This window comes from Fringilla coelebs (genome assembly GCF_963513975.1).
Source record: "Fringilla coelebs genome assembly, chromosome: 1".
NCBI lineage: Eukaryota > Metazoa > Chordata > Aves > Passeriformes > Fringillidae > Fringilla > Fringilla coelebs.
Window position 1 is genome coordinate 146,977,786 of NC_140028.1, and position 23,247 is coordinate 147,001,032.

The window sequence follows — 23,247 nt, forward strand, 5'->3', positions numbered from 1 at the left end:
GAAGTTCTCCCTACTGAATCATGACTTCCACGTTCTGGCAAAGTCTCTACCACCAAATGTTGGCTTTGGTCTTTAAAAATGGCTGCTGTTCTGAGCAAATGTATTATCACTTTTAAGAGACAAAACATGCATTGCTGCATATTTTAGGCAGTTGTATTAGCAAATACAACTCTCCAGAGAGAAGAGAACTGCAGCCTGTAAGGGATCTATACAGTGATTAATAGTCTGCTGTGGAAGAGCTTATTGTGAGGGCTATCTGGTTATTTGTTCTCAGCAAAGTGCTCAGTGTTTGTGATGGTGTAGCTGATCCATGACAGTGTTGCAGAGCTGAGTGGACATGTTGGTATTTGATGCCCGTTCTCCTGGGATTTGCAGAAATCTGGCTCTGCTTTGAGCCACCTGACCTTCCCCTCCTTTGGCAGGGCCACCAGGGAGAGTGATGGTGTGAGCACGTTGTGCTCCTGCTTCCTCTTCCTCAGCAAACCACGGGAGCAGGAGCACCACGAGCACCAGGATGCAGGAGGGAAGGAAGGGATTTGTTACAGAGTCTGGTAATCCCCACAGGAATACAGAAGGACATTGCAATGTCCACATTTTCAGGAATCGTCCCTGTAACCTCCATGAGGGGATGAAATCCCACAAGGACAGCACCTGGCTCCCAGCAAGGTCCCATCCCATTAGTGATGTCACCAAAGACACACATCTTCTGCCCATGCAATTGCATGATTACTTCCAGCCTTAGTCCTGAATCTGAATCCTGTTCCTCTGGTGCTTTAGTCCTTGCCTAAAGGTTTTAGACCTGCCTGAAGGCTTCTGGGAGAGCCCAGAGCTGAGTAAGGGAGGGATGAAGTGGCTGTGGGTGACTGTGAATATTGAGGTGTTTCCTGCACCCTTTACTTTGTATATATTGGTGGCTGACAGTTCCCCTGTGCTCAGCACACATTTCTCCTTTCTTGCTTAATTTAATTGAGATAAATCCCCTGTGCCAGCCCTCAAACCAAAGGGCTCCAAGTGTGAGAGAGGAAACCAGCACAGGGAAGAGGAGGAGGAGAGGAAGGCAGTCAAGGGAAAGGACTGAGCCAGTTTTCCTTGATCACATTGTGGCACGTGGCTGGGAATCACAGGGTGTGTGTCCTCCCATCTAGAGCAGCCATCCACATGTCTGTCACACTCTGACACTGGATCTGCAGCAACTGTTGCTTCAGCAGCTGCTGGCATGTACTTATCATCAGGGCTGTTGAAAACAGAGCCAGAGCAAAATGTCATTAAAACTCCAGCTCTAGACACCAACAAGAGAAAAATGGAAAAGTAGCAATATGGGATGCGTGTATTTTTAAGTGAAGGGTTTGGTATATTTTTGTTTGGATTTTGATTGATTTCAGGTAACAACCAAAGGAATGAAGCAAAATATAGTTAGCAATGTGTTCTGTTGTTCCTGCATGGATTTATTTCGACCTATTTCTTGCACTCTGCCATGGCACAAAGGTGTGCAGTGGCTGGCAGCCCTGTTGGGCTGGTGGGACACAGGGCTTGGGGAACAAGGTCACTGATCGGTGCTGTTGTGTCTCAGCAATGACAGAGTTACATAATTATGTCTTTTGGGGATCCTTTTTCCTTTTGCATATTGTTGAGGGACTCCCACAGATTGGGCCTTGTTTACCTTGGCCATTTCAGTGCAGGGCAGGCTCTGGCTGATACCTGTTTGTTTCTGCAGCTCTCCCTCCTCCCGTGGCCAGCTGTGCCCCCTGCCCAGCTCTGATTATTTTCCTTCACACTAAATAGTTTTGATTCACCATCAGAGCCCTTTATTTTCACTCTGCCTTTGTTTACTGAAATGAAGCAACGCACTCAGCCCAGAGTAACACAAATAACTGCAGTTTTGGGGAAACTGCTCCTACAGCCCCTGAGATCTCAAGCTTCCTGCTCTGCCTTTTTGGTACCAGCAGTACCAGCACACCCAGCTCCTATCTTGTCTTGGTTTAAACCCACAGCCACTCTTGCTGCTGCTGCACTTGAATAGAAGTCACTGCCTTCTCCAAAAACTGCTTGCTGGTTGCAAAGTTTCAGGTTTGTGCTGGGAAGTTCCTGTCATACAAACTCCAGGACTGTGGGGTGGCAGAAACAATCTGCGTTTGGAATAGGGCCGAGCGCTCTTTTGGCATCACTGAGGTGGACAGGGCTGAGTTAAATGCTATCACAAATCCCACACTTGGCTCCACATGGTGTGAATACCTTGGACACAAGCTCTGCAAGGCCAGGGGCCAGCCATGTGATAGTGCAGAGATCTCAGCTGGCCTGGGCTGGTGTTCAGCTTGTACCAACCACTGACACAGCTGAGTTGTTCCAAGTTGGATTCTGTTCAAGTTCTACAGAACTTCAGGGATGCTTCAGACTCAATCCTGTATCAAGAAAAGCATCACTACCAGCTGCCTTCTCCAAAACAGTGACTGAATTGCTTTTACAGTGGTGAAACTTCAGCAACTACATCTGTTTAATCAATGCAACTGGCGGGATTTTATTTTTAAGATAAAAACCTGCTTCTTTTGGCCGCAGCTTTACGTGTAATGGAACAAGTGGTGCAAATGAACTGCTGAAGCCCTTTGTTCTTCCAAGAGCCCATAAGGATAAATCTTAGGGAAACTTATGGAAAACCCTGACCATCATTCTGTACCATCCTGCCCTCTCCTGCTAGGAGAACATTGCAAAAATTCCTGATGTTCTTTGCAGTCAGTCTGGAAGCTCATGGTTGACAGGAGTTAAGGATCTCATGCCGTCTCTGCAGTATCATCTATTTTTCTGGAGATATTGAGAACATACCTCAGGAAAAACAGGCTCAGGAAAGCAAAGGATGTGGTTTTCTTGGCAAGTGCAGTCTCCTAATCTTATGTCCTCTGAGTCTGGCTTGGAAGGACTAGAAACCTGTAGAGGGGTACAGTATGGGTAAATGAAGGTGGTATAGAAGGTAATCTTATCCCCCAGTGAGTTGCAGCTGGACCAATTACTAAAGATTAGAAGCAGGCCTGATCTTAATGGGCCACACCTGTAACTAATAAGAACAAGTGGTATAAAAGAGTGGATTGGTGGGGTCTGGAGAAAGAGGAGTCAGATGAGTGCAGCAAGGATCAGGGACAGGCAGTGCACAGAGGAGCTGCATTGCCAGAAACATTGAGGAGGTGTAAAGCTCTGGTGATACGAAATCCTTGCACTATAATGATGTTAGAACTCATAGTATTTAAGACAACAAAAACCAGTCCCCTCTTCTAACTAGCTTTTGCAAGACCTGCTCAGATCATCTGCTGTCAGCCACCAACTCTCATCTGGGTGGCTCTTTAAAGCCAGCTGGTCTTTTACCACCTGACTGATTTATTTGTGTTGAGCAGCAGCAGCAACCTCCCAGCAAGCATCACATACATTTTCACCTGTGTTCTATAAACTGGGGTAATATATAGAGGTTTACTGTTTGCAGAAGTGCCTGAGAACTTGTCCTGGTGTTTGTGGAGGCAGATTCAATCTAACTGGCTCCCTGAGCGGGAGCCCTGGGTATCTCAGGGGTATGCAGACACTGAGATAGCAATGCACTTGTCCCAGAGCTGCCAGTGCTTCGAGGAACAGGTTGCAGCACTTCCATGCTTTAACAACTGAAAGTAACCAGTTTTCCACTGCAATAGTTACTTGTTAACAAAGAGAAAACAACTCATAATTTATTTTCAGGAATGAGATCAAAGCAGTGCAGCCTGGGAGGGAAGTGAAGGGTGCAGCAGGTTGGTGATGAGATAAAAAGCTAAAAATCCTTTCCCTGCAAGGTTAAATCCAGCTTCAGTCAGCAGTGACTGAAATCTTTTCTCATCTGACAGTTGTTCCCCGTGGCCTTTGCAGTGCTGGCTTTGCTCCCTGACATCTGAGTCAGTGCTTGCATAAGCAGCCCCCTGCTCAGGGCTGGGGCAGGCTGGCAGGGAAGCATCCGCTGGCCTTGCCGGGATCACTCGTGTCCTGTGAAGAGCCCTTCTGCTCTTCACAAGGCTTCAGCTTGAATGGACTTTCTTCCAGTTTTGCAGCCCTGACCCCTGCCTGTTTCCAGCTGTCTCAGTGGGCAGGGTGGTGCTTGCAGGAGTCACCTGCTCCAAGCTGAAGGGCAGCATTCGAGTGGCTTTGCCAGGGCTGTCACTGCAGCCTCACCAACTGCTCCATCTGCTCCTGGCTGGAGGAGTCATCCCTTCCCCAGGAGATCTGGTCCTGCCCTCAGGTCCCTTCCTCACAGCCTCCTCTGAAGCCCCTCTGCTGTGTGCACAGATTCTCACAGGATTAAAGCCTTAACCAGAAGAGCTTACAAGTCTTCTGTGCATTTCCTCTCCCTGACCACTGCAGAGGTACAGAAGACAACAGGGCAGGCAGAGCTCTGCCCACAGGCTGCCCTCTAATGCAGAGCTTGGTGGGTCATCAGTGTGCCTTGCTTACTGATCCATCTTGGGTGGGAAACACTGGGAGCAGATACTTCAGAGCTGTCTGTCCACGATTCTTTTCTCTGGCAGGTCAGAACTGCTCCTGCAATTGCTTCCCTTTTAGTATATTAACATTCAAATTGTAGACTTTGTCTCTCCTGCCCACTAGGGACTGTGTTGTCCCTAGTCAGAGAGGCAGCAAACTTCAAGGAAGAGCCTCTGCAAATGTACCTGCTTGGAGATGCACCAAGTTTTATCCTGATGCAAAGGAAACACCAAACAGTCTGTTCACCTTTTGTGATTTTTAAGGCTGCTGACTTTGCCTGGCTTCTGCAGCTGCCAGTGGGCCAGTCCTCTGGCTTTGAACCTGGTTGTCTGTGAGTGGGCATGGCTCAGCCTTCCTGAGTCCAGGGATTGAAGTGATGCTGTAATCCCTACCCCACTTTGGAGTATTAACTTGAGTGGGAAGTGGGGCTGGGTTGGTGTGTCAGTGTGAACTGCCTGTCCACAGCTGATGCTGACGTGCAGGAATGGGATCAGAGTCTCTGGAAACACCTGTAAAAGATGAGAACTGGAGTGATGGAGGGGAGCAGAATGAAAGGGCAGGGGTGGATCTGCTGAAATAAATCCCATTTCCCACTGAGCCAGGGGAATCTCTGGCATGGAGGTGTCCTGTGCTCCAATAAGCCTGCTGCTGAGGGATTCATTCTCAGCATGCTGGGTCCTTTTGGCTCCTAAGTTTTCATTTGCTTTTTAGCAGGGTGACAGCTCTGGGGAGTAGAAGAAGCCAGGAAAGTGATTTTATCATGTGCTGGAGGCACAGTGGAGTAGTGACCTGGGATGGGCTGTGGGGTGAAGCTGGGGTTGGATGTCAGGGGAGGGGAAGGATTTCCTGGAGATGCAAACTGCCTGACTAGCCCTTGGAAAAACTGGCTCTGCCAAAGGGCTCTCAGGCTCTTTCCTGCCAGAGGTTTGCAGCACCACAGGACTGGGTGTGGAGAGGAGGAATCAGCTCCTGTTGGGCAGCCAAGGAAAGAAAGCCACCCTGTGCATGCTTTTGGAGGCTGGCCTTGCAGACACTCTGACTTGGCAAGTGGAGGAGATAGGTCTAAATCAGCCTGCATTTGAAGATGAAATTGCAAGAAAAAAAATAAACATGTGAGGAATTCCTCTAACTCATTCTATAGTATCAATCTGTACTGGTCCTGAAGCAGAGAGTCAGATATGACATTTTAGCAGGAAACATGGAGGGGAGAGGAGATGGTTGGTCTGAAGAAGGAGGAAGATCAGGAGTGAAGAAAGCCTGCATGGCTGGGAAGGCACAGGTCAACCCTCTGCCCTGTAGTTGGTGCAGAAATATCAGAAATGTTGCAGACAATAGAAACACTTGGCAACAGAGACATGAAATCACACCTGGTGTTGGTTGATCCAATGCAATGGACATCACTGAAAGGTTGTCCCCTCCCATGAGTTTGAATTTTATTCATGGGCATGTAAGAAGAATAAGATGATGGAGTTTAACTTGATAGGATCATTGAACATCCCAAGCTGAGTTGTTGTTCATTCCATGTAACTGATATTTATCCAGGTATGAGTTTGAAATTCCCTTTAGGCTTATGTTAACAAAGTAGGGATTAATTTCTGGCTGAACTCCTTAAGTAGGATGGGCCCAAATGTTCATGGCTGGACAGGTAGCAAATGCTTGCTAAGCCTGTTTGGTTTCACAGCTGTGGCAACAGCAGCACCTAAACCTCTGCAGACATATCTTCTGGAAACCCTTGGACAGCTTCCTGGGGTACTTCCTGGCTCCATCCTGAAGTTTAAATGTAGAGATGTGGTACTGCTGCTCCTCAGCCTCATTTCATGGCTGGGTATCATAACTTTATTGGTAAGAGTGTGGAGAGTCACAGCAAGAGGACAGGGCTTAATTTGATTTTAATCTTATTCAGTTCCTGTGCTGGGAAAAGAAAATAAGATGGCAACTGATTCTTCATGTATGGGCAGGTTGGACTTGCCAGTGGTTGATAAGTACATCCCAGTCCAGGGCTTTGATATAGTTGTGGGTTTGGTGCATGGCTGTGCAGCTGTCTTCTCTCCTTTTTCCTCTCTTGTGCCCTCAAGCAGATCCTAGATGGACAACTCTGTCCCACAGCAAAACTTGGGCAAAGGTTTCCTGTATACTTCCAGGGGTAAAAACCAGCAATGCCACTGTACAAAGTGATTCAGCTTTGCTCCTGGCCCCTTTCCCACTGCTGCCTACCCGTGCCAAGAGGAGTGTTTGTTCTGCACTGGAAACCAGTCTGGTTTAGACCTAACCAGGAGGAGGGAGGCCTGAGGTTCTTTGTCATCCACATCACCTTGAGATCTAATTGTGAAAGGCAGAAGAAAGCTTGCATGGATCATTTCAAGGGAAGGGGAAGGAAAGTTCTGTGCCAGCTGGTGTCTAGAGAAAGCAGCCATTTACTGCACTAATGTTCTGCTAAAAGCACCATCCAGTACCAGCTAAGGCAATGGAAATTATACTAGCAAGTGGCCTAAGGAGCAGGAGCAGTCCCACAGCAATTTATTTTCAATCAAACAAGAGCCATGAAGTCATTAGTTATTTCTTCAGAAGGCTTTGGTAGGTGTGCTAGAGAGCACTGAGTTGTCTCTGCCATGCCATATGTGCACAAAAAGATTAATTCCCAGGTTAGCAAGAGAGGAATTCTTGATGAGGCACAGGTCTGACTCAGACACAGTGGGAAGAGGCAAATGCCGCCGGCTGAAGCAGTGCTTGGACTCTTGCTGAATTTCATAAAGAGCTAGAAGGGGAGATTTTTCTTTCCTTTTAATAAAAGAAGAAAAGAAGGTTTTAAAAAAATCAGTATCAGAAGCAAAGAAATGTCAAATTATGGCTTCTTTCTTTAGCTACAGCTTTCCTGAGGATTTGGAGTACTTTGCAAATATTTAATTACTCGCAGCTCGGTGCCCTTGTAAACATTGCAGAAAATAAACAAAATTAAACTGTGCTGCGAGACTGGCATTCCAGCTGTACCTCTGGTGCTATTACTGGCACCTCTGGAGCTCTCCTATTCATTGCAAGAGTAGGAACCTGAGGCTAACATAAACCAATGAATTAAACAGAGAATAGGTCCCGGGGCCTGAGTCCTGAAATCTCTGCCCTGATAGCCTTATATCCTGCTATTCCCAACCTTGGGAAGCACCACAGTGTGATCACAGCCTTTAGCTGCATGCACAGTACAGTGCACATTCCCCTGGCACCAGCCCTGCAGCTGTCATGCCTACCCTGCAAATAGATGCCCTACTGGTCTTTATGTGCATTAATATTCTGTCTCTCGCTGTTACACAGCCAGTGGATGTACTGTGCAGATGAAATCCCCCACAGGGATTTCAGTGGGGTTCTTCAGACTCTGATTTAGACTGTTCTTTTCGTCTACTTGCCCCTCTAATGACATATTTGTAAAATGTTTGGAGCTTTTTTTCAATTCCACGGGGTGTTCCTCTGCTTTAGTGTGTTACAGAAATAAGGTACGTGGTTAAGGCACTGTTTTATTGCAAGTGAATCTTTGCTTCAATTACCTCATTTTTTTTAAATTTACACTGGATGAACGTATCATAAATCATAGGTGAAGCAACATTCTGCAACCCCTCAAGCAGCTGCTTCAAAAAGCTGACGTTTATTGCAGTGATTATATATGAAATCCCTAAATGTGAAATTAAGCATCAGAGCAAGTAATTGCTTCTAAACCTGTCTTTATATACTGTGCATGCAGCATTCCTCCTCTCACCTTTTCCCCCTAATTTTCCTCCTCTTTTCCTCTGCCTGTCAAAATGCAAACCCTTCAGGGCAGGGTTCTGTTTCCCCGTCTGTCCATGAAGAACTTTGCACGCAGCAAAGAAGCAGCAGAACAGGAGCAGTGAGGACGGTGGCCAGGAGAGAGGCAGAAAGCAGTTCTAGCAGCCTCTGGCAGAGGGCAGGGTGATGGAGGGACGGACAGTGCTGGCCACCAAAGTGTCTCCAAAGACGGGCAACTCGCAGCTTTCTGATGGCAGGCGAGCATTTTGCTCAGCTTGGCTCAAAACAGAAGGCGGCCCGGATAGGACAATAGAGGTTAATGTGGAAAGCGCTGTTAAATGCCCGCCTGAGCAGCCAGCCTCTTTGCTAGGATAGAAAACAAAAGTTATTTCATTAAGGGCTCTGAACACCGAGTACTCAGCGAAAGTTTAAATGCCAGGTGGTGTATTAAGTAAATAAAGGCGTCCCGCTGTAGGCATTGTTCCTCCCGGCGGCCGGCTGTGACCAGCAGCGGCAGCGGGGCCATGTGAACCCCTGCCATGTGCCGGGGGCTGTGCCCGGCAGGCTGGGGAGGCAGCGGGGATTTGGCTTTCGGCGGCTCCCGGCACATCGATAAGGGCCAGCGGCGGCACGTGGCTCGCTCGCCTGCCTTGGCTTTCGCTCATCGCTCATCCGCTGGCATCGCAACGCGGGCTTCGCGCAGATGCCCCGCGTCTCTGCAGCGCGGTTTGAATGAAGAGGAGCGATTCGTTTTCATTTTAGTGACTTTTTAGATGGGTATCGCAGCGCTGCTTTTGTTCTAGCCCAGCGGTCGTCCCCAGGCAGCGGCTGCGGGATGTCACATCCCATTACCGGCTGTCCCGGCTCTGTGTGCAGCAGGAGCCCTTCGCGGGGTGGCTCTCCTCAGCTCCTCGAGGGGAGCTGCCTGGCCAAAGTGAAAAGCTGGCGTTAAAAACGGGAACACACTCTCGGTCCTAAAGTGATTTCAGCATTTATTATAAGACCTAAAGCTTAGGGGGCCCGCGGGTCGAGCAGGAGCGTTCCCGTCGAGGATGCTGCAGCGCCGGCGCTGGATCTTCTTCCTTTCTGGAGCAGCGATGTTCCCGCCGTTCCAGGCGGAGCGGCACAGATTCACTGGGTCGGATGCCCCCTTTTTATCCCGTTTTTTGTTCCTTTGGATTGGTTTCTGTTGGGATCCTTCATTTGCATGAAGGTTTAAGGCGCTCGGTTGGCTCATTACAGTTCTGTCCGTGCTGGCTCGTTTTGCTTGGCGAAGGTGCGCTGCACTTCGGTAATACGGCACGTGGAGTACCGCGTTTTTTATAACTACCCTTTTAACCCCTTTTACAATATGATTACCAAACTTTTAAACACTACATGCTTAACAATTATCAACTGTTTTTCAACAGTTTCTAACCTATTTTTGACAGCTGATACCTGCAAACTTCTTGACCCCGTGCTCCGTGGGTGATGGATGCACAGGAGGGTGAAGCGTTCTTTGCTCATGTGTGTTTCTCGTGGAGATCCCTGCCCAAACCTCCTTGTCCTGGTGTTGGAACCCAGGGCACAGGGAATATTTCTCTGCCTGTCCTGAGAAGTCCTGATCCCCAGGGGAACACTGCTTTTAACCTCTGTCCATGGAGAAAGCTCCCAAGCCTTTGGGATGAATTGGAATCTACGAGTGTGTGAACTAGATAGTAGTAGAGTTTAACACAGGGTGAAAAACTTAGAGTTTTGGGGGTTTAGTATGGAGGTAGATAGGGCACAAGATGGAGGATGTTGGGTATTGTTTGATCTCCTTCTTGTTCTTCATCTACTCCATTTTCTGCAGTGTTGGTGGCACAGAATGGTTAGAAAGAGCCACAACGTGGATGTTGTGTGGACAGACAATTAGTTATTGGTGGAAAGGTAGAAATAAAATACTTTCTCAGAGTTAATTGGAGAAAACAGCTTTAAAAGACCTTGAATCTGTGTGTCTTGTGACTTTTGGTGCCTTCTCTTTGTACTCTGAGATGTAGACAGCATGCTGAACTTCTGATAAGAGAAAAATAAACTACAACATGAAGACTGAAAAAAACAGAAATGCTGTCCATCTCTCATTCCTGGCACAGAACTTTTTAGGGGTCTCCCCATCAGGGGGATCCACGAGGGAGGTTTCCACATCCTGGTTCTACAGGATGTTCCCTCATCAGGCTGTTACCTGCTGAGGATCTCTGTTAGTGCTTTTCTCCTCACTTGTGCTGGCAAGGCACACGTTGTCTGTGTTTCTGACTCTGTCTTGGCCACAGCCATCTGGTGTCTGACGAAGTCTTGGTGCTGAGTCTCTCAGTATAATTACCATGCCGAGTTAATTATTCGTGCCAGCCCAGGCGCTTATTCAGTGACTACCTCAACCATTACCAGGACCTCTTCATTCATCACCTGTCAGGCTGTCGAGCAGCAATGGAATGTGCATTTGGCCGTCTCAAAAAAAAGCCATTCTTTGCCATCGAGCTTGTGAGTGATCCCCCTTTCTTTGCTCTGAATTATTTGGCTGTGGTCTTTTCTCCAGTATTTGCAAGACAAAGGAGAAGCATTGGCAGAAAATTAGTAGTTAGAAGCCAGGCTGGAACCTTGCTGCCAATGAGAACTGGAAAAAGCCCATTGGGAGGGATGATCCCCACCAGGATTTCTGATCTTGGATCTCATGTGTTTATTGCTTTATGAGCTAACATAATGTGTCAAGTCTCTCCAGATTTGACAAGTACATTGTAAAAATGTAAGATAACCAAGGTGGGGTTCTGGGCAAGGTGGAAGATCCTCTGTCTAATCATCATTAGGAGAGATCTTCAATAAACTCCCTAAAAGGTACAGCCTCATCTTTTTTAAAGGATACAGCCAAGAGTTTCTCCTGATCAGCCTTTCCTCATAAAGGGGCCTTGAGATCTTCAGAAAGAAGAGCAATTCTCAAAACTTCGCTAATTAAACTCTTCAGCTCCTGATTTTCTCAGTTTTATGAGGAAAAGGTGTTACATTGCAGATTCCACAGATACAAGTGTGGTTTTGGCACATAAATATTCCACAAGTGGAGTAGAACAGGTTGAATTCTCCATACCAGTGGGGTTTTGTCTTTGGTTTTACAAAGTGAAATAGCACCTGAAGCAAAAGCTGGAGCTTTCAGGGTCAGGTATTTCTATGGCTGAGACCACTTAAGTAGTTTTCTTTACTATGTTCAAACTACTAGAAATAAATTCGATTTTTTAGATTTTTTTTTTAGTTACAAAATTATACATTTTCCCGTGAAATTTTCAGACAGCATATGATATTTTAATTACTTAAGAGGTGCATTTTTTTCTTCCTCTGGTTCATGAAAGCATCAGAAATGTGTTTTTGGGAGCAAGTAAACGTCCCATTGGGTGGTGTACCTGCTACACGGAGCTGTTTCAGTAAGATTGAAACAAAAGCCTTTGCTAATGCAGCTGGGATTGATGCTGCTCAGCTGGAACCAGGGAGTTTGGAAGGGCTGGAAGGCCTGGCCATGATATGGGTGCTGCAGTGTCAATCACAGATAAATGCTATAGGGTTCCAGAATAGGACCTGTAATTCCTATATGGTGGGAAGCACCTGAACTGGTGTGTGAGTGACAATGTTAGATAAAATAGGAAATTTCCTGGGCAGTATCTGTGCTATTTTTGGTACAATAACTCTTCAGATTTTCTCTTCAGACTTCATTTATTATTTTTTATTATTATTTAAACTAGCAATTTATTCTTTTTTAAACTAACAGGTATTTTACAACATTTAGTGCCAATGTCATCAGTACTGTTTGGATAGAATCAGGCAGTGGCCATTTACCTGCTGATGGGTTCAGAGCTTTACTGCCATTAAGTGGCATTAAACCTCATTTCACATAATTTGCATTGATTTGCTTATGTGTCAGAATTAACATAGTATTGTGTCTGAAGAGTGAATCAGCCTAATGAACCAGCAGCTCAGCTCAGATTCACTTGTGCTGCAGGGTACTTAAAATTCAGCAGCCACAGCCTGCAGCCTTCTCTGTTTCACTGCCAGCTGAGAATGCAAATGAAAGGACAGTGCTGTCCTGGGAAAGAGTCAAGACAAAACGTGTCACATGGAGACACTGCAAATGGAAATTCCTTTTGGGTTTTGTTTCGGGTTTTTTTGGTTTTTGTTGTTGTTTGGGTTTTTTGGTTTGGTTTTGGTTTTGGTGGGCGTTTTTTGGGGATTTTTTGTTGTTTTGGGTTTTTTTCCAGAGAAGTTTCACTCTAAATGGTAAATGAATATGGCCCTATATATAAACTTGGAAAAGTGTTTTAGTCACAGCTTTAAGTACTAGCAGTGTTATTATTTGTTTGATCAGGTACAGGATGAGAGAATACTGAAGCGTGATTCATAGGAAAAGGGCAAAGAGTGATTTCATTTTCATGGCCAGTAACTCTCTCCAGTTTCAGCAACTTAGTACACAAATGCAAAAGTAAAATTTGAGGGCAGCCTGGCTCCATCCTTAGGGCCCTCAATGGGGAGAGTGACTCTGTTACTGTCCCCTGAAGCCAAACCTCTGTAAAGGAGTGTTAGCACATCCCTGAAATCCTGTCCAGCATCCTATGGGGGCAGGTGGCTCCAAGGGTTCATGGGGGCAGCAGCTGTTTTTCTTTCTGGAAAAGGGCTGATGAAAAGGGAGGCTTTGGCAGGAATCACTGGGCTGTGAGCATCCTGCCTCCCAGAAACCACCAGATGCATCCTGCCAGGTCAGGCATGAAATGGAGGTGACAGAACTCATTGTGGGTGTCACCCTGGGAATGTAGGAAATGTAGGAGGGCATCCACCCTTCTTCCCTTGGGACTACATGGATGACAGGGCAGCACTTCATCCTTTCCTGTTCTGTAGCACTGGAGGGCTGGTTTGGATCAGAGTGCCCAAGTACATGGCTGAAAAACGAAATGCTGTGCAAAATAAGGGCTTGATTTAAGAGAAATTATTGTAAATACCTAGAGAAACAAGGGAAAGGAGCAACATTGGTTTTGTGTGTGCCCAGCTCAATACCAGTCAGTGTTACTTGAGCTAAAGGTGTGGGCACTGCCATTCCAGCAGCACTTCCTTGGGGCTTTTGCATCCAGCCCGTGGTGTGTGGCTTGATCCCAGCTGAAGCTGCTCAAATAGGGGCACAGAACTGGGTGTGCTGGGCCATCCCTGGGTGCTGTCCCTGTCACAGAGGGAAGGCAGCTGGAGACAGCCCCATTCTGCTCCAAGCCTGCTTTCTAGTTCTGTTGGGATCTCACATTCACATTCCATGTGAAGTTGTAATATGAGAGTTGTTTTGAACCACATATTCCTGTGAATGTCATGAATATTCTTCTTCATATGCATAATCAGTTATGCAAATTTTAGTACTTATGATTCATCAATTTGGAGACCACAAAGTTACCCTCTTTATTTGCACTTGTTTTGTCCTGAGAAAGGTCATGTGAGAATGAATCAGAACACAGCAAAACTCTCAGGTTGTTTCAGAGCTGGATAGGGTTAATCAATAGGAAATATAGAATCACCGAATCATTGAATGTTTTGGGTTGGAAGAGACCTTAAAGATCATTCAGTTCCAACCCCAAAGGACAAGGCCTTTTGTTAGCCAGAGACACAGCAACCAATCTGCTAGACCCTTTTCTCTCTTTTAAATTTTCTTCTTAAATTCTTTTTTGCTATAAAAAAGGGACAGCTATTTATTTCCATAACATGAAAACACCACATTTTGTTCACATTGTTACCAGAACTGGTAGGGTATGTAGCCAATGTCAAAGTTTGTTTCTTTCCCCCAAATCCCACATACATATCAAATTGTTTCAGCTTCATTACAGAAGAATCCTGAATTGTTGTCTGGTTTTCCCTGCTCAGTTGTTTTAAGTAGATTCTCCCAAATAAACTGGTTTTAGCCATGGGATAGAGTTGCATCTTGTCTCTTCACTGCATTCCTTCTGCTGTAGTAGAGCAGGGCACCCCCTGCATGTGCAGATAATATATTTACACCAGTACTGCTGTTTTGTTGTCAGGCCAATAGGACTGAAGTCAATACAGAGTCCTGTTACTCCTGAACTGATTTGCTCTGGAGATAAATTAGAGATTTTCATTTTTTGATGTGGAAGGCTTTTATAAAGCCCTTTTCATAGAGTTTAGGGTGTTGGGCTGTATCGCAGCAGCCAAAAGTATTTTGTTGAAATATTTGTAAAAAATTTAGCATTTCCTATGTGATTATGACTTCAATATCAGTATTGTACAAATGTAAATAACATAGATACCCCAATAATACTCTGAGGTAGGCTTATAAAAGACTGAATAGCTTAATTACATTAATTTTATCAAGTACCCTGCAAAATAATTATATTTTCCCCTCCAACTCTGTGCAGAAACTGAGTCACAGACAAATTGAATCTCAGATGTATTAGGGTGTGCCTCACAGCGAGTACTTTATGTTTGAAGTGCCTGGTTGAAACAAACAGTTCTAAGGCTCAGTGTGCTGGAGTCACAGATGCTCCTCATCCATAAAAACTCATGCCAATATCCAAGGCTGGCATCCAAAAGGAGATTCACCAGCAGTGAATGTTCTTGTAAGATGGAAACCAGGCTGTCTGTCCTGCCTGGGCTGTGACACGTCTGTGATGAGGTGACAGTAGTTTTCACAGGATGTAAGAGGTGTCACTTCCATGTCCCCTTTGCTCCACGTGTCCCTGTGTCCTACAGATGTCCTCTGCTCTTGGCAGGCCAGCCTTGCTGGGCTGCTGAGTGTGTGGTTTCTGTATGTCTGGTAAAAGCTCTTCTGGCAGAGCCTCTCAGAACTGGAAATGGTTCTTGTGGACTTGCAGGATACATTAGCACACAATGAACCCATCCCAGCAGCAAGACTTTAAGATCTAATGGTGTTTTTCTCCCTTTTAGTGGTTTTCCATTTGCATCGATTGCAGCTATCTCAGCTCCCAGGCTGAGCACTCAGGGAACATTTGTTCCATAAAAACACAGAGCAGCATCTCCCCCAGAACTGCTTATTTAAATTTGTCTGCAAGCAAAAACTGAACAGGCAAGCTAGGTGTCCTTTCAGTCCCTAGGGAAGTGGAACACACTCTCCAGTCCCCTGAAAGGAGCAGGGCTGGAGGACATTCAGAACGCCAGGGTGGTTACTCTTGCCTCACTCCATGGCACCTCACATCTGCCAACATCTGTGCCTGCCTCCAAAGCCAGTCCCCTCTGGGCCTGAGGTATTGCTGCTTGGCTGGCAGAGCTGCAGGGCTCCCTAAAAATCAAATTAAATGGAAGTCCAGCTGCAAGCTTGGAAAAGGACCAAAGATAGGGACTGAGTAGGGGGTCCTTTTTTATTCCAGCAAAGCTAAAGTTTATCAGTGAGAATTAAGATTTTCTTTGAAAGAAATAAATACAGTACTCTGTACCACTAAACCCACTATTAATAAAACATATTAGAGCCTAATTATTTTGCAGGTTTCCTGTTGAGTGACTCTATTATTACAGAGTTAAGTCTCTTATTATGTAAAAGCCATCAAGAAAAGTTGTTTTCAAAGAAGAATAATAGGTAAAGAACAGTTACACATATTACATGTTAATTCCTTTAAACACAAAATATGCCAACTCTTCCCCAGATATGTCAGGAGTAATAGTTTCTTCAAGTAATAGATCCCTCCCTGAGCTGTTGGATGTCCAGTGTTCCAAGTCTAGGAATTTAGGAGAAAAACTCTGGAGCAATAATCTCTGGTGGAGCCCTGAAAGCTCCCACCAATGAGCCAGACTCACCATGAAAATGCAACATTGTGTTCCCAAACACTCCTTTGAGTAGCCTGGGCTTTTATGCTCATTAATCTGCTCTCTTTTGATGGGCTTGAGTCCCCTTTGGATTCACTGATCATCTACACAAATCTGTAGAAGCACAAGAAATTAGCCAAATTCAGAGGTCTTACAGCCCACTCAAAAATACACATCCCAGTTCAGCCTCGTGGTTTTTATGCATCTAAGTCTGTCCTGATTTGTGCTGGCACCAGAGAACCACCCTTGGTTTGCTGATGTACATGGAACCAGAAACACAGATGTTGGAACCTGAATTTTCTGACTGGTGGTGGATGTCTGCTGGTTCTTAAATGGGTAATAAACACAGTTTAAATCTGTTTGTTCACAATTTAGAGCTGCCATAGGAACGTAACCAAAAATACAGCTGGGGCACATACATGTGTCAAATAAAAACAGGGTGCTCACAAGAGCAATTATCTGCTGCTGACACTGATTTTTGGCAAAAGATAGGATCAATCTTTCTCCTCAAAGGAAGCTGAAAACAATTTTAGTTTATACAAAGGCTGTACAAGAGCTTTACAGAAAGCAAACTGAGGCTCAGGAGAAATATGTTCTGTTTCTTTTTTGTCTCTGCTCCTAATTGTATTTTTACTGCTGGCTGAGATACTGTCAAAAGAAAAAGCTACCATTAGAGGTTTTGAGCCATGTGCCATGAGATAAGGGGAATCCTGAGGCTCACAGGAGTATTAAAATGACAACAATAAAGTAATAGCCATGCTGAGTGTCATTTTTGAAATAGGCAATCAGACAGGAGGGTAATACAAGACAAACCTCCAGCACTCCCATCCTGCCCCTGGGCCTCCCTGTAGTGGATCAGAGTTCAACTAACCTAAAAGAGTTTTAATGGCAAGGCACAGATTCCCTTTCATAAACAAGGAGGTGAGATCCCTACTTTTAGATTGGGGAAATGTGATGAAAAATACAGGATTTCTGTAAAGCTGAGATCTCCATCTGCTTTTCACCTGAACTGACCTTTGGGCATTTTTGTTGTTCACAGCCTCTGGCCTCTCCTCTTCTCCATCTACCCCAACACAAGTGACCAAGCAGCCCACGTTTCCTCTTGAATCCTACAAGCATGAGCCTGAGAGACCAGAAACAAGAATTCACTGTTCCTCACCTCCGGATACGGGGCAGAGATTTTCTCTGCCTCCATCACAAAGTGCAGCCAAGCCTCCCATCATGACACCAGCTCCCTGTGCTACCTCAAAACCTGTAAGTAAAGCTTGTGGCCAGTTTTCCAGTGGGAAATGTGCAGGGCTGTGTGTGGACTGTGTCTTGTGTTACAGCTGATGGGCTGCAGTGTGGCTGTCCATACTGTGGGACAGAAGGAGAACAAGGATTTTTAACTCAGAGCTTGGCTGAGAGGGCACTGGGAATCCAGAGGTGGTGGCTCCCTTCTGACTTATCCAAATACTAACTAATCTTTGCACTGCCTTCAAAGTGACTTTTGCAATGGCTTCAGATCCCACACTACACTGCTGAGATGCCACCCTAGAGGTGGATAAAATTTTATTTAGGATTTTCTTTTATCTCCCTTAAGAAGAGCTGATGAGAGAGTTAGCAGCCAAAGAGAGCATTCAAAAAAGGAATTCACAGTCTGAGCTGCAGGGGCTCTGAGTTCCTGCTGCCTCCGGAGTCTGAGATGACTGGGACAGCTGGTGACTAATAGCACTCAATGCCATCACACCTCCTGCCCCAGCTCAGAGAGTAGAAAAAGAAGGGCAGCACTACCAGGGCATTTATCAGCCTCCCACATAGCAAAGGTGTTTTCATTAGAGTGGTTCCTTCAGTTCCTGGTAGAGCATGAACTCAGCAGTTCCTGGGAGCACATGAATTCCAGCCTCTGATATTCTCCAGTACTGCACAGCTCTGTGCCTCTTCCCTCTCCCTTGGTCAGCCTGAGCCTCAGGGGCATCACTCTCCTTTTCTTTCTCCTCTGCCTTTTTGCTCCCTTCTCCTTTTGTGTTAATTCCTTTGCATTACCTGTATCTTTCCATTCCTCTGACTCATGGAGCCAGCAGACTGTGATCTGTCACCAGAGTAAACCACCCTGCATCTGCCTTGCCCAGCTTTTCTTCCTTTTTTTCCCCTCCAAAATATAAAATCTTCAACACTTTTTGTATCTAGAAATCTGGAACTGTAAAGGGCATACAGGTTCATGAGCTCAGTTGCTCTGTTGAACAGCAATGAGTTCTGTTTCATTCCAGTTCTCAGCAATTTATTTAAAAGCAGGAAGTTTCCTCCCACTCACCCATGGGAAAGCTGCTCCAGGATCTGAGCACAGTAACACAGCAACCCCAAAGCCTTTTTGCTTTTGTGTGAGGTACCTCCAGCAGCAGCAGCTGTTGTGGTGCTGAAAGCATTTGGGTCCTGGATCAGAGTTCATCTGCTACTTTCAAGTTGTTCACACACATCCCACAAAACACCTGTCCTGTTTTGGAGGCCCCTTCTGTAAAGGCTAGGAAATCTCTGATTTTCAACATAATTTTTTCATAGGTTAAAATGATTTGTTTTTATAATTAATGACCTTTTTCATTCATTGTTTGCTACATCCTGTTGTACCAGTAGCCAACCTTTGTTTTTTCAGATCAAGCAAGCCAAACTCTCCCTACAAATTTCAGACTTTCTGTTTTTCTGCTATGCAAAAGTAAATCATTGAAGTATTAAATAAAATGAGTTCTACATTTATAGTTAGGGAACTCCAGCAGTAACTTTTCTGCAGCTCACTGCCTTTCCATGTCAGTATATTCTTGGGATGCAGAAATTATCAAACCCAAAGGTTTGTAGGATACAAAAATATTTTGGGTAGGTTTTAGTCAATCAGTCATGTTATTTGCATATGAATGTGTTCATCTGTGTTATGCAGCTACAGAAGAGTTTTTTGTACCTGTTAGAATAGAAGTGAGGAAACAGCATAATCTTAGCACATTCCACTGACTGAAAGACTGAAAAGTTTGTTTTGTTTTTGATTATTTGCTGATTCAGACAACATGAAGCTGAGCAGAAGATGCCAGAATAAAGAAACTGAATTCTCAGCAGGTTTTTATGAACAGTTGTGGTTGTATATATGTACAAGAGAGAGTCTGGGGAGTAACTCAGAATGCTGGACTCAGTTCTTTCCTGCTCAGAAGATATAGAAATATGTGGGATGTGCAGCACCTGATTGTCTGGTACCCTCTGTACTCATTTATGTCTGAGAGCAGGGAGTGTGCAGGGCTGCCAGTGAATCACTGGGGTTTTGGTTTACTTGGCAATAAATGTCAGCAGCCACAGAGCAGTGAGGAGCAAAGCTCTGGAGCTTTAATTTTCAACAGAGGCTGAAAAGAGAGATTAGATTTGCCATTCTCTTCTAGGAGAAGCTGTTAGAGAGAAAGGCTGAGTTCCTGCAGAAGGACATGAATCTGAAGCTGATGAGTGTTCTCTCAGCACTGTCATGTATTTTGATCCCTGCAAATTATTGACCCAACATTCCTTTGCAAATACAACAGCACTATACAAACATTCTTGACTTGAGTGCTGTATTTCAAACATTTCATTTATTCTGAGCTGTGTGTTAATAAATAAATAATTTCACAATCCTCTGCCATAAACAAATCTGTAAGAGGAAAACTCAATTTCTTCTTTACTTACATCACTATTTGGTGACAGAACAATTTCAGTTATTTTTAAAACACGCTATAAATTTTATGATAAATGCTGTTAGGTGATCAGTTCAGTGATATGGAATCTTCTGTGCTGACATCTGAAATGAAAAGTTGACTCTTATCTACAGGGTTCTGTCAACTTAAACCTCATTTACTTATTACATTGCTTAACTGATAATGATAATGTGTGAGACCCCAGACTATTATAAATGAATAATGATTGCTATATACATTGCAGTAGGAAAGAGGAACCCTTGGACCCAGACCTGGAAATATTATTAGAATAAAATTTTTAAAAAACCCAAACCAGAAGAACAGATGACTCTAGGAAGATATAAAGATATATAGTATCAGGACTTAGAATTAATCTTATCCCATTTTTATAAATAATGGCATTTGAAGCTGGTTCTGAAATTGTTTTTGTCCTGTCTGAGACTCGGGTGCAGAATGGTTAAATCTGTTCAATAAGAGAAAAGACATGGAGGGAAGAATAAAATACTTATCTCCCAGCAGATGTAGCCAAAACCTTTCCTGTTTTAGTAGCACTTCCAGCAGTGGGTATTTTCATGTGATTTTTAAGCCTTCAGTTCTGGGGAGGGGAACAAATAGTGGGAGACAGTTCCTGAGAGAGGGAGATCCTCCTTCAGCAAGCACCATCCCAACACACTACACAAAGCTGAGCAATTAACCTCCTGCTAAATGAGTGTCTGTGGTAATCACCAAGGCCTGGATTTATCCCACCTAACTTTAGAAACCTTTCTGAGCTGCTTAAGCTGGGAGTGCAGTAGCTGCAGTTGTCTCTGCGTGCCCCAGAGAGGAGTTTGCAGGGGATGGATCAGATCCCAGGGGGCTGAGGAGCCTCTGGGGCTGACGGGGAAGGAAGGGCTTGGCTCCAGGTGCTGCATTTCTGATCCAGGCACTGCCAGGTGCCCAAAGCTGGAGCTGCTGGGCTGTCACACAGCGCTGCAGCAGCTCTGCCAGCCTCTCCCCTGCTTGGGGAGGCATTCCTGGTGGCTGAGTTTGAAGGTTATAATGAGAGATGCAGCCGATAAGAGATCAAAGCTGTGCCTAAGGATTACTGTGCGCTGCCTGAAACGGCAAAGGAGCGATTTGATTTCTCACAATGCAATTCACTATTCTGTACTTTGGCCTTGTGCTGTTTGGATGGTGTAACCTTCAAGCTGTAAGTGGTAAATGATAACTCTTCTCTAGTGTGACATTAGGAACCATGAAAGAAGTGCAGAGAGGTTGCAGATTCAGTACCAAACCTGTTTGCCCTGTTTCCACCTTATCTGTATTTTGAAGTGGAATGTGGTACAATGGGCATTATGTGGCTGTATCCTTTTCTTTCATCCTTTCTTCTTCCCCTGATGCATAAGGCACTGTGAAAATAGCACTACTCTGCAAACACAAGCATTTCTGTGCTACCTCATCTCCTGGTTTCCCCTTTCCCAGCATGAGAGGAGCCCAGGCCAGAAGGTGCTGGCTCCAGCCTGGAGAGGTCTCTTTGGCTGGAAAACAAGGCTGGGGCTTCCTCTGCTCCCAAGAAGTGACAAAGGCAGAACATGCCTACAAATGGTCCTTTCCATATGATTGTGTAGTGAGCCACTGCCCTCCAAAGAACTTCCAAGCCAAGTAATTTCCCAGAATGTTCTTAGCAAGAGGAAAAGTCAGCCAGGAGGTAGTCAGAGACTTACTCTAAGCTTGTGTGAGTGAATCCTGGTAAAACAGAACACACAGAAGGGAGTCTGGGCTCTATTCATTTTGCACAGTCCTTGCTGCTCCAGCATATGGGAGAAGAGAGATGTAATGTACAGCTGGGACTCTCTTCCAGCCCTGGATGAAAGGGAGAAACCAGATTGTTCCTGCAGCTACTCACTTGTTTAACAGTAGCACTTCCCTGCAAAGCTATTCATGCTGTTTCTTAGCCAAAATGTAGTAAACTCCAAAACAGGGCTGTTAACTTGTTCAGAGTGAGAGAGAAGCAGTTACATCACTCCTTGTGCTGGCAAGGAGCCTGGGAACCAGGATGTGTGCAGCAGGTCCTTTGGTTTGGCTCTCTCCAAAAGCCATACCTAGCAGAGCTCCATAATCTGCTGGGTGAGTCAAGAGATTGAAATCTGATGAGGAGAACAGAGGAGTGTTCTTTGATTCTGAGCTGGCCAAAAAATGAAAAAAAAAGGAGAAGAAAAAAAAAAAAAAGAAAAAAAAAATACAGGCTGGGGGGAAAAAAAAGAATCCAGTTTCCCAATAGACCAGAACTCCTAATTTTAGTATTTGTGTGGTTTAAGGCAGTGTATGAGAGTGCCAGGACATCACTGTGATTCACACCACAGTAAACTGATCACCAAAATTAAAGCCCCAAAGGCTGTCATTTACCAGGGACAGAGCTCTGGCAGTGCTGGTGTGTCCAGGCTCCTTTTAAATGCTTTAATAGCAGCATGCCTGGGAGGTGATTGTGTTCCCTAAGAGATCCCGGGAGCTGTAACAAGCTATCCTTCTTTAATCCTTTTTCCCTGTGGGAGCTGTTGCTATCCATGTGAAAATGTGTTTAAATTTAAAATAATTAGTTGCAAACCTAGCAAAGTAATCACTCTGTGATGAACCCCACAACAATTACAAAAATACTGCTGGGAAAATGTTTGGAGCCCACTTGATTTGATTTCAGTCCCCTTTGACAGAGCATGATGGTGCCTCCACTGAACCAAATCAAATATAAGTTCACAGGAGAATTATTTTATACAGAATTGGGAAGTCTATAGTGAGGTTTAGTGGGACATACAGAATAAATGAACCTGAACTTTACAAAACCAAAAAGCTTCAGCTATATCACACTACTTTTTAATCACAGCTCCCATTTTATTAATATTCTGTTTCCTCATTTCACTTTCTCCCTATTAGTCATACCTTTTGTATCCCATTTGGTGTTTTTCTCCCATTTTAGTATTTAAAATATGCCAAAAGCATCTTGCTATCCCTTTTATGGTTAATTTGTTGGATTTTTTTTTTTTAAAGCTACTTACTGGTTTTAAAAGAAAAAAATGTTCAACCTCCTGAAACATTGGTGTCCTCACATATTTGTATTCTGGTTGCAGTGTCCAGATTTGTGCAATCGATCTTACAATGCAGAGAATTTTTTTTTTGCATAAAGATGATTTTTTCTGCCCTAAGGAAATGTGTGTCTGCGTCAACTCGTGGCTTTTTCTGCAGCTACAGAAATAATTTAATCAACTATCTGTGGGTTCACTCAGTGGAGAATTTACTCTAATGACATGAAATCCTACAATTCCTGTTGCTCCTAGTCCTAAATCAAAAGGAGGAAGGCAAGGTGGAAAGGATGAATAGCCAGAATGCTGAGTCCAATCAATTCCCAGCTGCTTTGACAGCTCTCATAAGGCTATAAGTAGCTAAGGCAATTAAAACTAGAGCATCTCTGGGGCTTTTTTAAGATACTCATTGGTACTGAAATCATGACCCCAGCACCCTGAAGAGAGTTAGTAGCTTAAACCTAAATTACTTTTATCAC

The 23,247-nt window shown here is 44.7% G+C and overlaps 1 protein-coding gene across 2 annotated transcripts in view; it reads left to right on the forward strand.

Annotated features, from left to right (window-relative positions):
- Positions 1-23,247, forward strand: part of LOC311151078 (5'-AMP-activated protein kinase subunit gamma-2) — a 109,004-nt gene that overhangs the window by 24,232 nt on the left and 61,525 nt on the right. The window contains exon 2 of one of the 2 annotated variants that reach the window (XM_084201225.1): positions 17,075-17,289. In XM_084201225.1, the coding sequence (XP_084057351.1) occupies positions 17,075-17,289 (215 nt within the window). Of the gene's footprint in view, positions 1-17,074; positions 17,290-23,247 lie in introns of those variants that run through there. The other variant, XM_084201226.1, reaches the window with a different exon arrangement.